Here is a 12,507-nt window from a genome sequence, read left to right on the forward strand (position 1 = left end):
CAATCAGATTAACATTTCTTAGAAATCGAAGGCAAAGGCCTCTGATTAGCATCCTTAAATCATCTTTTTTAATTCACCTGAATTTCAAATGTTTTGCCTATATTAGGCGCGAATGAGTGAATGAGTCAATGATATGCTATCTTATCAATGTATTATTTATCGTTTATACTAATGTAAATAACTTTTAGCCCTTATTAGTAACAACTCAGGATTCTCACTTCTACTACTTCCAAAGGTAAAAAAGGTAGGTGAGAACCCCTTTAGGTCTCATAATTTTGTGCATATCTAAATATTTGATTAAAGCTGATTTCCAAGTAGTGGTGGTATCAAAAAATGGTCACAAACACTGAATACAAACTTTTTTTCTGACAAGATTTAAGACGTTATTAAGAAAGATAGTATGCATTTATGAAACTTTTACAAAAACCTTAAACTTAAATATTTCTGCAATTTTCTCGGCGGGTGTTTCTAGAAAAGCAGAGGACGCTTACCCTACTGGTGCACCCGGTCCATTCTCCCAGTTTTTAGTGGAGCCTAAGTTGCTCATTTACCTTTGTTACTTTGTATGTATGATTTTAGTTACTGTATGTTCTTTGTTGTGTATGTCTGTTTTCCATGTCTGGTCGTTGTCCCTGGATTACATTCTTTTGATTACCGCTATAACCTTGGTTCCCTTGATTACTCTTTCACACGTTGCTATTACTAGCTCCTTAAATGGATAATAACTCTAGGTATCCAATATCATTGTTTTGTAAATTTGCTTTACCTTAAACTATAGCAATTTGTTTATCATGTGTAAAGTGCAAACAATGGGCTAATATATTACAAGCATGGGAAGAATAATAAAGCCGTAATTTCGTTAAAAAATAATACTGCCGAGAGTATTTCGATGCATTGTTAAGGGAATGGAAGTATATACAAAGTGTCAAAAGCAAATGAGCAACGCGGACTCCACTAAAAACTGGGAGCATGGACCAGATCCACTGGCAGGGTAAGTGTCCTCTGCTTTTCTAGAAACTTTCGCCGATTTGCTCATAAAAAGACAAGTCCGGGGTAGTCAAATGAGGAAAAGAAAACTATGCAACGTTGAACAAATCAGTTTTCATATCACAGATGTATACACCGTAACGATCAACGAGTTCATGATGACAACCATTAAACTTCTGTAGTGATGACTTTAATTTTGTAGCAACATAACCTTGTTCCAGAAGCCTAATTCTGCGTAGTTTCGGCAAGCTCTGGCATAACGTATGAGTTGTGATATAAACACTCCATACGCAGGTGCTGAAAGGATGCTGCCACCGATGAAAGGAAAGTTGACAATTCTGAATGTAAAGTCATCTCGTTTGTCGTAAAGTTTGGTCAATAGTTTTCCTTTACCGTCGATTTCTAAGTGAAGGTCAAGATATCAGGCTCACTTCACAGTGTATGTAGTATCCTTTATCTCATTTTCTCTTTGGAAAAGACGATGTATCAAATCCCAAAAAATTTGGATTGTTTAAAGATAATACGTCATCTATATAGCGGAAACTGAGATTAAAGGAACTAGGTAAACAGTATTTTTTTTTCGGATCAGATCAGTTTTAAAGTCAGCCGCATAAGAGTGAAGGAAAAGGTAAGCAAGTAGAGGAGCGCAATTTGTTCCCATTGGAATGCCGACTGTTTGTTGAAAAACGCGTCAATCACACTGTACAAATATGTTGTCGATTAAAAATTCCAACATTTTGTAAATATCTTCTTCTGTATATTTGGAAGATGATTTGAATTATTTCTTACAAAGTATGAGAAACCTCTACCAAAAACTATATACTTGTATCTATGTGTACCATCGTTTTTGAAAAGGTTTTAAATCGGGATTTTAACTGAGTATACGGAATAGAAGTATACAGTGTTGACAAATGCGATTAACTTCTGAAATTAGTCCCGAACTGATTGACTTCGAAAAATCTTTCGAATTTTTCAGGTTTGGTGATACATTTTGCAGATCCAGCTATGTAACGTTGTTTGTATGGGTTCTTGTTTTGAGTTTAAGAATACAGTACATAGACGGTAAATCACAACCATCGTCTTTGGTAGAGAGACCGAAAGAGGATAGCACAGATTTACGATTTTCTACAATTTCTTCTTTGGAGAGTGTGGTAGCATTTTAGATCTTATCACTGCTATTATTTTCTACGTCTACCTTTAGGCCCAACCACGAAATTTGGTTCACAACGAAAAGGAGTTTTCCTTTGATGTGTATACCAAACCCCTCAAAACCACGAATTTAAGATTCTACGAACATGTGTTTCTGCCCTAATCAACAAAAATTGGTATCCACGAATTAGAGTACTCTCGCTGTAGTAACTTCAACTGATGTTTTTAACACTTCCAGTAATTCACTCTTTTAAATAGAAAATGAAATATATATATGAAATGTAATAATATTGCAAAACATTTAATTAGAAAAAAACAAAGCAAAACACGAGTAGAATGTATGAATCTTTAATTCGCAAGAAGAAGGGGATTCTTTATTTGGAAAACAAGCATTAGGATTTAATGCTAAATAGTTGAAAAAGTAGTACATTGCAAATATCTGGAATTTGGTGGTACCCATTTCATGGCATCTCCTATTTTATTCTATTCATTCTACCCCGGACTTGACTTTTTATGAGCAACTCGGCGGGTGTTTCTAGAAAAGAAGAGGACGCTTACCCTTGGTTCCCTTGATTACTCTTAAACAGAAATGTATAGATACTTATTCTCGTTAACTAAAGGTCGTAATTTTCTAAAATTCTAAATTCTAAATTGTTTGCACCGTTGTAGTTTTATCTTAATAAGGCCTCTCGAACATGTATGTTGCTGCAAGATGAAAGTCGTAACCAGAAGTTTTATGAACTTGTGGATTGTTGTTGTCCATCTATTCATTCACTGATTTGTTCACCATGTGATAGATTTACTTCCCTACATTGACTACGGTTTGACAAAATATTTTAAAGGCAACACGGTTGGCGTTTATAAAAAAGGAGAAGACGCCTACTCTTCCGGTGCACCTGGTCCATTATGTCAGTGTTTAGTGATATCCGGATTGTACATTGTTTATATGTACGTGTTGTTATGGTTATTTCATGTTGTTTAATGTGTGTTTCCATATATTCTTTTGATTATCGCTTTAACCTGGGTATCATTTATTGCTCAATCATTTGCACATTGATCATGATGCAAGGTATCATGAATTGGTAGAATGTTTCACATAGTGTATATACTGTACTTTACGGTTTAATGTTTCATATGTACACTGTATTATTGCCTTATGCTGAGTATGACATGTCAACCCGGAAGAGCAGTTTATTTGAATTTAAGGTAAGTTTTTATCTTATTCCATACTGTAACGTTGCCTTCTAATTTTATTCTGAACTATTATAGTAATACGCTGCAAATCAAATTATTCCAAAAGATTAAATAAAACTAATCATGAATCATGAACAATTTTCACCAAAGCTAGGTAAACAACGTTTCATCAACGTTTTGATGAGGGACACATCATCATTGGTGCAGGAAAATAAAAAATAAAAATTAAATAATGCATCGATAGCACATAATTTATTTTGATGTAGTTAAGATATTCAAACTAATGTAATACCAACTAAAATACTAACTGTGTTTAAAGGAGAATTGCTTTTTTTTTTCATATGAAACATGTCGTTATTAATTATACTTGGTACATTGCAAAAACATGTGAATTGGTCTAGGAAGTATTGAAATTTTGAAAAGTATCGGTGAAACTTCGAAAAATATTGGTAAAATGTACTTTATTTTTTTTTTTTTTTTATGAAATTCAGACTTTTTGGATATCATCTAACTGCTCTAATTATGAAATGTCACAAATATTAATTAGTAAAATTTCCATATTTTTTTATACATAAATATGCCTTTGATTAACACTTTATCTTTGGTCAATGCCATAACATTTTCAATAGTATTTGTAAAATACAGTCTATATTGATTTAATTAAGCTATTGAAACTAGTGTGGAACCACTTTATTAGTCTGAAAAAAAAAGAAAAAAAGAAAACATTGCATTTTAGATATGAAAAAAAAATCATTTAATCTCAGTTTCCGCTATATAGATAACGTATTATCCTTAAACAAACCTAGTTTCGGGGATTTGATACATTGTATTTAACCCCAAAGAACTTGAGATGAAGGATACTACAAACACTGTGAAGTCAGTCTTGACCTACACTTAGATATTCCTATGGTAAAGGAAAACTACTGACCAAACTATACGACAAACACAATGACTTTCTTTCCTTGTTGTCAATTTTCCTTTCATCTGTGGAAACATCCTTTCAGGATTTGCGTATGCAAATTACAACTCATACATTATACCAGAGTTTGTCGTTACTACGTAGACTTTTTATTTTATGCTATACTTCTTACAATGAGGCTTTTGGAACAGGGTTATGTTGCTACAAGATTGAAGTCATCACTACAGAGGTTTTATGGTCGTCATCATGAACTCGTGGATCATTATGTTGTATCCATCTGCACAATGGAAACTGAATTGATTGTGTAACGTGTCATAGTTTTCCTTTCCTGTGCAATCTACCAAGAACTTGACTTTTATGAGCAACTTGGGTGTTTCTGGTAAAGCAGAGAATGCTTACAATACCGGTGCACCTGTTCCATACTCCCAGGTTTTCTCGTTTACCTTTGTTACATTGTATGTTGTATTTTTGGTTATCTATGTTCTTCACTGTGTGTGTGCTTTCCATGTCGTGTATTTGTACCTGAATTGTATCGTTTTGATTTCCGCTAGAATCTTGGTTCCCTTAGAGTCTGTTTCATTTTAAACGGAACATTTGCATTGCTCTGGGAGAATGAACATATTGAAATTTCATGAAGTTGCGGTAAATATTCTCTATTTTGATGTAATTATGATATTTAAAAAAAGCGGTATTATCGTTTTTGTTTACACAAATAATGCATTGCATTTAATTAAAAATATCATCTATTATTATACATGGTACGTGGCAAAAACATTTTTTATTCTCTGGAAGTATGCATATATTCAAACTTCAAAAGCTTGGGGTAAAATATACTCATTTTTTATGAGAGTCAGTATTTTTTACTTGTGCGATACCATCAAATGGCTCTGAGCATGACAATAATGGGATTTTAATTGACAAATGTCCATATTTGATTAATGTGGATCAGGAAACGTACATTTGCACTGGTCCAGTAGAATAAGAATATCTAAATGTTTAAAATATTGATAACATATATTCTATTTTGATGAATTATGCCAATTATACTAATGCGATACCTTCTTGTTTGTCTTGAAAAATGCCATGATACATTTCGAAAACATTATCACTGCTCTTGATTTGCTCTTGTATAATACAAACTATCGTGATTTCAGAGCGTATTGGTAAAATATACTTTATTCGATGTAATTAAGATATTTAAAAATATATAATATCATATAATTTGTCTAGAAAAGAAAACGTTGCAATTTTATAAGAAAAAATGTCATTTTTTAATTATCATACACGATATATTGCAAACACATTTGAGTTGCTCTAGGAGTGTACAAATATTGAATTTTCATGAAGTTGAGGTAAAATATATTAACTTTTTTTTTAAATTCAGTATTTTTGACTGATGTAATATCATATAATTGCCCTTTGCATGAACAAAACATATTTTTCAGTGTACAATATCCAAATTTGTTATATATGGATCACGCGGAACACATTATCTTTGGTCGTGGAGAATAAAAATATCATAATTTCATAAAGTTTCGGTAAAACATACTATTTTGATGTAATTAAACCATAAAATCTAATGAGATATCATTTTAATTTAAAAAAAAAATCATTACTGAGATTTATGAGACACAAAAACAAATGTGTTTGCTAGATAAGTTAAATTATAAGAGTATGCGTAAACATTACACTATCTTGTTTCACAACACATGCACATACTTTTTATTATTTTATCTACCATTACCGCTTAAGATTGATATCAGATTGTGAACATACGATATTCTTGCATACGGTTGAGACTTTAGGAAAAAAACACATGCACGGTTCAATCACAGTGGATATAAATAGAAGATATGTGGTATACGATACTATTTTATTACAGTTTCTTTTCGAATGTATCTTCGTGGCAGATAAAGTCTTTTGTGCACTTAATCACTCATTATTTTTTCTTGTCAGAGTTACTTAATGATTTCCGAGATGATAACAGAGTACGTCCTGTTGTATCCCTTTCTAACGTGTACCGTTTAAACATTTTATGATTGAAAGTTACAATCAACACCGGATTAACTGCGCTGTTCAAGGGAGCAAATGCGTTTGGAATGTAGAAAGACGCACAACTACGGGACTTTCGAACGATAAATCTATTGAAGACTATGGAAAAGCTATATGGTACCCAGCAAATAATGAATGCTACAAATAGAGAAAAGTTGGCAATCATTTATTATTTGTTAAGTTCCTGCCTATATAGTTCAAATTCAGTGATATCAGCGATAACTACCACTTTTCCTGCACGAGTTTAAGATAAACACATCTTAATGGAGAATGAAAAAGGGCTAATATATTGTATTGTCAGGTTGGTATAACTGTATCAGTATACGTTTATGATATTTGTACAGACTTATGTGGTTTTAATTTTTGTAACATTGATTAAACATTAAGGAAAATTGATCTTAGAATCGAACATATATCGCATTGTATATATTTATTATATTTCTTTGGCTGGGGTTTTGTATTGTAATTATTGTAATACGTACCAAGTCCAACCACTACAGCTACAAGTATACTTCGTCTTTCTGCCTTCCGAAGGGAATGAAACTGGTTGTGGTTTACTAACAAACGGAAGTGTACAATAAAATGTAAATGATTGACTTATCATACAGTTTAACGCAATGCCTTATTTAAAGTGTTGAAAGAGTGGCGCTGCATCATGCCATTGAAAGAGCAATTTGTTTCCATGTGTCAAAAAAATCAACTATCAGACTTGAATTCAATGAATAATTTATTACCACTTATGACGACAAAACGCAAATGTTGAGATAATAGGATATTCTAATAAGAAAACACATTGCTCCTGAAATTATAAATCATTTCTTTGGTAACTGGTATTCTATTATTTGAATTTTGGAATCATAACTCCTTTTTAACTGGAACAAGATTATGTTGCTACAAGACTGAAGTCATCACTACAGAGGTTTTATGGTCGTCATCATGAACTCGTTGGTCGTTATGGTGTATCCATCTGCACCATGAAAACTGATTTATTCAACGGGTCATAGTTTTCCTTTCCTCGCTTGTCTACTCCGGACTTGACTTTTTCTGAGTAAATCGGCGGGTGTTTCTAGAAAAGCAGAGGACGCTTACCCTACCTGGTCCATGCTCCAAGTTTTAGTGGAGTCCGCGTTGCTCATTTGCTTTTGTTACTTTGTATGTATGGTTTTAGTTACTTTATGTTCTTTGTTTTACATGTCTGGTCTTTGTCCATAAATCACGTTCTTTTGATTACTGCTATAACCTTGGTTTCCTTGATTACTCATAACTGATTATTCATCAAGAAAGAAAACGTACATTACCTTTAGTGTCTTCAGATTTAGTACTTGTACGATTGTCAAAAATTTTTGGACCCTTTATCCCTGTCCTGATGATGTTAACTATAAAACTATACACTATTATTAAAATTACGGCGGGTATAAATGTCATCAAAGTCATCTGTATAGGTAGATAAATCTGAAAATAGAGGTGAATCATGTTTTTATCAGTACAAGTGCAGTAAAAAGACATTTCTGATTAGCAAGTTAGTAAGTACTTTTTTTCGTATTTAAAGTCGGGTCAATGTGTTACATATAACAAATAAGATAAGCTCCCAGAAGCTTTTCTACCGACCAAATATTAGTACTGAATATTTTGATGAAATTATGTCATTGATCATGGGGATTAATAATTCAAAATTAGAAAAAAAAACAGTTAATGCATATACAAAGATTTGGGGGTATCGATTAAAAGGATATTTGTTTTCTATATGATTAACAACCAATTGTCCTTTTTCATTGCACAAAAAAAAAAAACAAGTTGCTTGAAATTCTCAAACTAAAGTAAAATGATTTGAATTTTGTTTAAAATCTCACTTGTCTTTATGCACAGGTCAAAAGTAAAACTCCATTAGTTTCAAATTTTAATCGAATAAAACAGCATATCACTTCATAACCACGACAAATACGATTATATCTGCGTTTATAGAGACTTGGATTATTCAGCATAAAGTTTGTTACAGGGCCCGTTGGAACCGTAATGTTTGAAGCAAAAAAAATAAGATTTTAACACTTCTACTGGTCCATGGTTCCTAGTTCTACGTGGAGTCCGAGTTGCTTATTTACTTTTGTGACTTCGTATGTATTAGTTTAGTTACTTGATGTTTTGTGTGTGTTTGTCTGGTTTTCATGTCTGATCTATGTCCCTGGATAACATTTGTTTTATTTCTGCTTGATCATTGTTTTCTTGATTACGATATCATTATCTGCAATTTTGTAGGATTTATTAAAATGATGTTCCTTTGTTGTTTTATATCTAAAATTTGCCTTTTAAGTACATTTTTAAATATATATTGCAAAATATATTAATTTTCCTATTGTTCAAATTTTCGCTTCGTTCGCAGTGGAGGGAAAACCGCGAAAAGTTGTACCCGAGGAATGAATTTACCACTATTTTACCCCTATCATTATTTCAAACCACGAAAATTGATACCCGCGAATATGTTCATTTGACGGAAGTCGCGAAGATTAGCTACAGTGGAAATTAATACGTTTACATAATTTCCTTTCGTTTGTCCTCTCGTCATAACCATTGCGTTCAAACAAGACTGTAAAACCTGGAGTTTATAACACAATTTTAAATGGATTTTATTTCCTTAGATAATTACATACATCTCCATATTTTCCACTGAAGAACGGTGTGCACCAGACCTTCCCACTGTATACTATTATTCCACTTTTGAGATAGGGCAAGCTAAACAGAACAGCAAATATCCATGGAAATATTATCATTGCGTATCTGTTTCTTTTATTCGTTCTTCCAGGCCACAGTGGCTTCCATAGAGCAATAAGTCGGTCATAACACATGGACAAAAGAATGTAGGTTGATGCAAAGAGAGCCACTTGTTGTGAATAAAGAAATGCTCGGCAGGTGTGTTCTCCATACGTCCAATCTGTAAGAAGCTGAATTGTTCTTGTGAAATCGTGAAAAGTGGCTACAGCTAAATCTGTCATAAAATAAAAGTTAAAAAATACAATAAACCATTGTTGTATGTAAAAACATGAAAGCAACAATTTCAAAACTTTTACTATAATTTTCGGTCAAACAAGGTTTCTAGGTGTAGGAAATTTGATTCAAATTAACAAATTATGAATGTTGTTGTTAACAACTGAAGTCATCAATAAATACTTATGTAAATTAAAATAAATATATCTTATATTTATTGAGAGCAAAGGACGTTACACATGTTTGTGCTTATCATGTCCTACCAGTGACTGCTAGATGTAGAATAAGGAGAACTATATTGGTTTTCTTTCTTCGTCTGACTAACAAGACTATCACAGTTCCATTCAATATAAACGTTATGATCCCTTCAATAAGAGTGATCAGACCGGCAGCCCATATCTGTAAACAAATAGATTTGTGTATTGCCCATTCATATTGTATTATTTAAGCAGATTGTTTTGCCTCTAATACACATCGAAATACACGATTACGGAGTCATTACTATATCAATTAATTTTCCAACACGTTTTCATTCAGCTATTAGAAGTATGAAAAAATGTACTTAATTTTCTCAAAGTTAAAACCTATAAAAAATATATGTTCAAAAGATATCCTGCGTTAAAAAGCAATTTGTATCACATCGTTTTCAAATTCAATATATGACAAGTTAATTGTAGAGTGGTGGTAACAGGCAACATCTATTTTAATATCATAATTATATAATATAATAAAAGGAGGTCATAAGTCATTAAATCTATACCCGGAATGAATATCGTACAGAATTTGACAAATATAAAAAAAGAGAAAAACGACACATTAAACTTTAATGTATTTTATGAATGTTATTTCCAGGTCCAGGTAGCAAAAACACTGTCTACTATACATGACACATATGTTGTCGTACCAACAGACAAAGCCCAAAACAACATTGTTTTTGTCTGCAAAACGTTTTACATCCAATGTTTATTATCAGAGAGAGTAATCAAGGGAACCAAGGTTATAGCGGTAATCAAAATAATGTAATCCAGGGACAAAGACCAGACATGGAAAACAGACATACAAAAAAAAGAACATAAAGTAACTAAAATCATACATACAAAGTAACAAAAGTAAATGAGCAACTCGGACTCCACTAAAAACTTGGAGCATGGACCAGGTGCACCGGTAGGGTAAGCGTCCTCTGCTTTTCTAGAAACACGCGCCTTCTCGTATTGAAAAGAAGAATACCAAACAAAACACACCTGTTTCCAAGAATTTATATTTCTGGTTTATAACGTATAAAAGTTATATTAGATCGCCTCTTTCTAATAGCTGTTATTTGTCATATATAATTTCATAAAATATCTTTTTCAGAGTGAATTAAGTGGCACTACTGCTAAGAATCATGCAAATGTAATGGGTGAAAAGCCTACAGATTAAAGACCCATAAAACAACTTAATAACAAAACCAAAACAAAAAAAAAAACAAAACAAAACAAAAAAAAAACAAAAAACAAAACAAAAAAAAAACAAAAAAAAAAAAAAAGACAAAAAACTAAAGAACAAAAAAAAAAAAAAAAACCCAAAAAAATAAAAAAATAAAAAAAATAAAAAAAATGTATTCTTTATTGCGGTGTATTACATTTTTTCAGATTTTGATTGATTCTTACAAAGACACTACTTAAATGTATTTTAACTGTTACGAAGTGTAATTTTTGTGTTCAGGTTTCAATGTAAAGATATTGACTTAATAAGTACAGTTCTACCTTAAAACCAGACAAAAGAAAAGAACAGGGAGAGTTGTTTTCATGATGTAATAAATGTATTAGAACAGTGTCATTGATTACCCACTGCATGTTTGTTTTTTGACAGAACCCTCTTAAATCAAAAGTATTTTCACCTAGGTACCACTTACCTCTTTTTCACACATATCCGACACTATAGTACTGTTCTGTTCTGTTGTATTCATTTTGTAGTTTGTAGCCTCCGTTTCGATATCTTTGTTAATGATAGATAATCATATTCCAACATGCACGTAAGTATCAAGGAATCGGCACCTTTTATATTCTTGATATACTGTACTACTAATTCGGTAAATACGATACATTTTGATTATTGATAGTTGCATATTGTTGTATTTCAATTCTGTGAAGCAGCACAATGTCTTTAACACACATTTTACTATAATTTTTACACTTCCTTTACCTCAACGGTCTAATATTCATCACTGAAATTTATAACGCAAAGTGATGGCACTTTTGATCATCTCTCCACTATAATTAAACACTATATCCACTTTTATATCCCATTGAAGCTTCTGGTACATGTATTGATCTATATGATTCTACAATGAAAATGATTTGTTGTTCTAAACTGCCAGTCAAATAATTTTAATTGATTACATGTAGTTTGTAAATTATTAGCCACGATAATAGTACTTGTGCATTACATAAGGCAGAAATACTTAACTACTACCATAGTCATGTTATCAACCCATTTCAAGTGAATAAATAGAATTGTAAATAAGCAAGATCTTAACTCGTGTTTGTTATTGTGTTATCCAATGTATTTGAGACAAATTTGTAAATGATCCACAAAATGTGCCCTAGGTTAAGTGTTTCTCTATTGTATTTAAGTTTTAATAATACTTTCTCATTTAATATCCACAGGATTGAACAGAATACAATTTAAACTAAATTATAATGTCATCACCCATAAACCCATCAACCATAAACAGGGAATTTCATTCACTATATGCAATTTTATATCATTTAAGTACATTTGATACGATAAGTATTCGATATAGTAAATTCCTCGTTATTGCTCATAGCTACGCTTGAGGTGTTTATATTTGACATTATATATAATAGTAATTTTGGATAATTGAATCAAAACGAACACGTTTACTGGGAAGGTTAATATTTTTTTTTATTATTTTCTCACATTCAAATGCCAAATTTGAATGCAATTGTGCTCTGTTGTACGTTCATGGACATATCACACTTTTGGGTACAACTAACATTTCAATATAGGATAGAAGCTAGCACTGTCAAGTCATTAGATTGATTGATTGATTGATTATTGGGGTTTAACACCCGATCAGCAATATTTCAGCTATATTCAGACGATGAACATGAAATGGATGATAAAATGAACATGAAATGATAAAATAAAAAAGGGATGGGACGAAAGGATAATAGGGTCGACAAATTTTGATTGCCACTAGAAAAGGGGAGGAATGGGTAAGG

The 12,507-nt window shown here is 32.0% G+C and overlaps 1 protein-coding gene across 1 annotated transcript; it reads right to left on the reverse strand.

Moving 5' to 3' along the window:
- Nucleotides 1-6,103: 6,103 nt before the first annotated feature.
- Nucleotides 6,104-11,744, reverse strand: LOC148596965 (vasopressin V1b receptor-like). The gene is made up of 6 exons (XM_088564061.1): nucleotides 11,175-11,744; nucleotides 9,544-9,679; nucleotides 8,947-9,281; nucleotides 7,600-7,753; nucleotides 6,784-6,858; nucleotides 6,104-6,439 (listed from the first exon to the last, which is right to left on the reverse strand). Exons 1-6 carry the CDS (start codon nucleotides 11,226-11,228, stop codon nucleotides 6,189-6,191), a joined length of 1,005 nt encoding a protein of 334 aa, XP_088420187.1. The 5' UTR covers nucleotides 11,229-11,744; the 3' UTR covers nucleotides 6,104-6,188.
- Nucleotides 11,745-12,507: the final 763 nt, after the last annotated feature.

Source organism: Perna viridis, chromosome 15, assembly GCF_037379345.1.
Source record: "Perna viridis isolate PV_CMFRI_1.1 ecotype Kerala chromosome 15, ASM3737934v1, whole genome shotgun sequence".
Classification (NCBI taxonomy): Eukaryota; Metazoa; Mollusca; class Bivalvia; order Mytilida; family Mytilidae; genus Perna; species Perna viridis.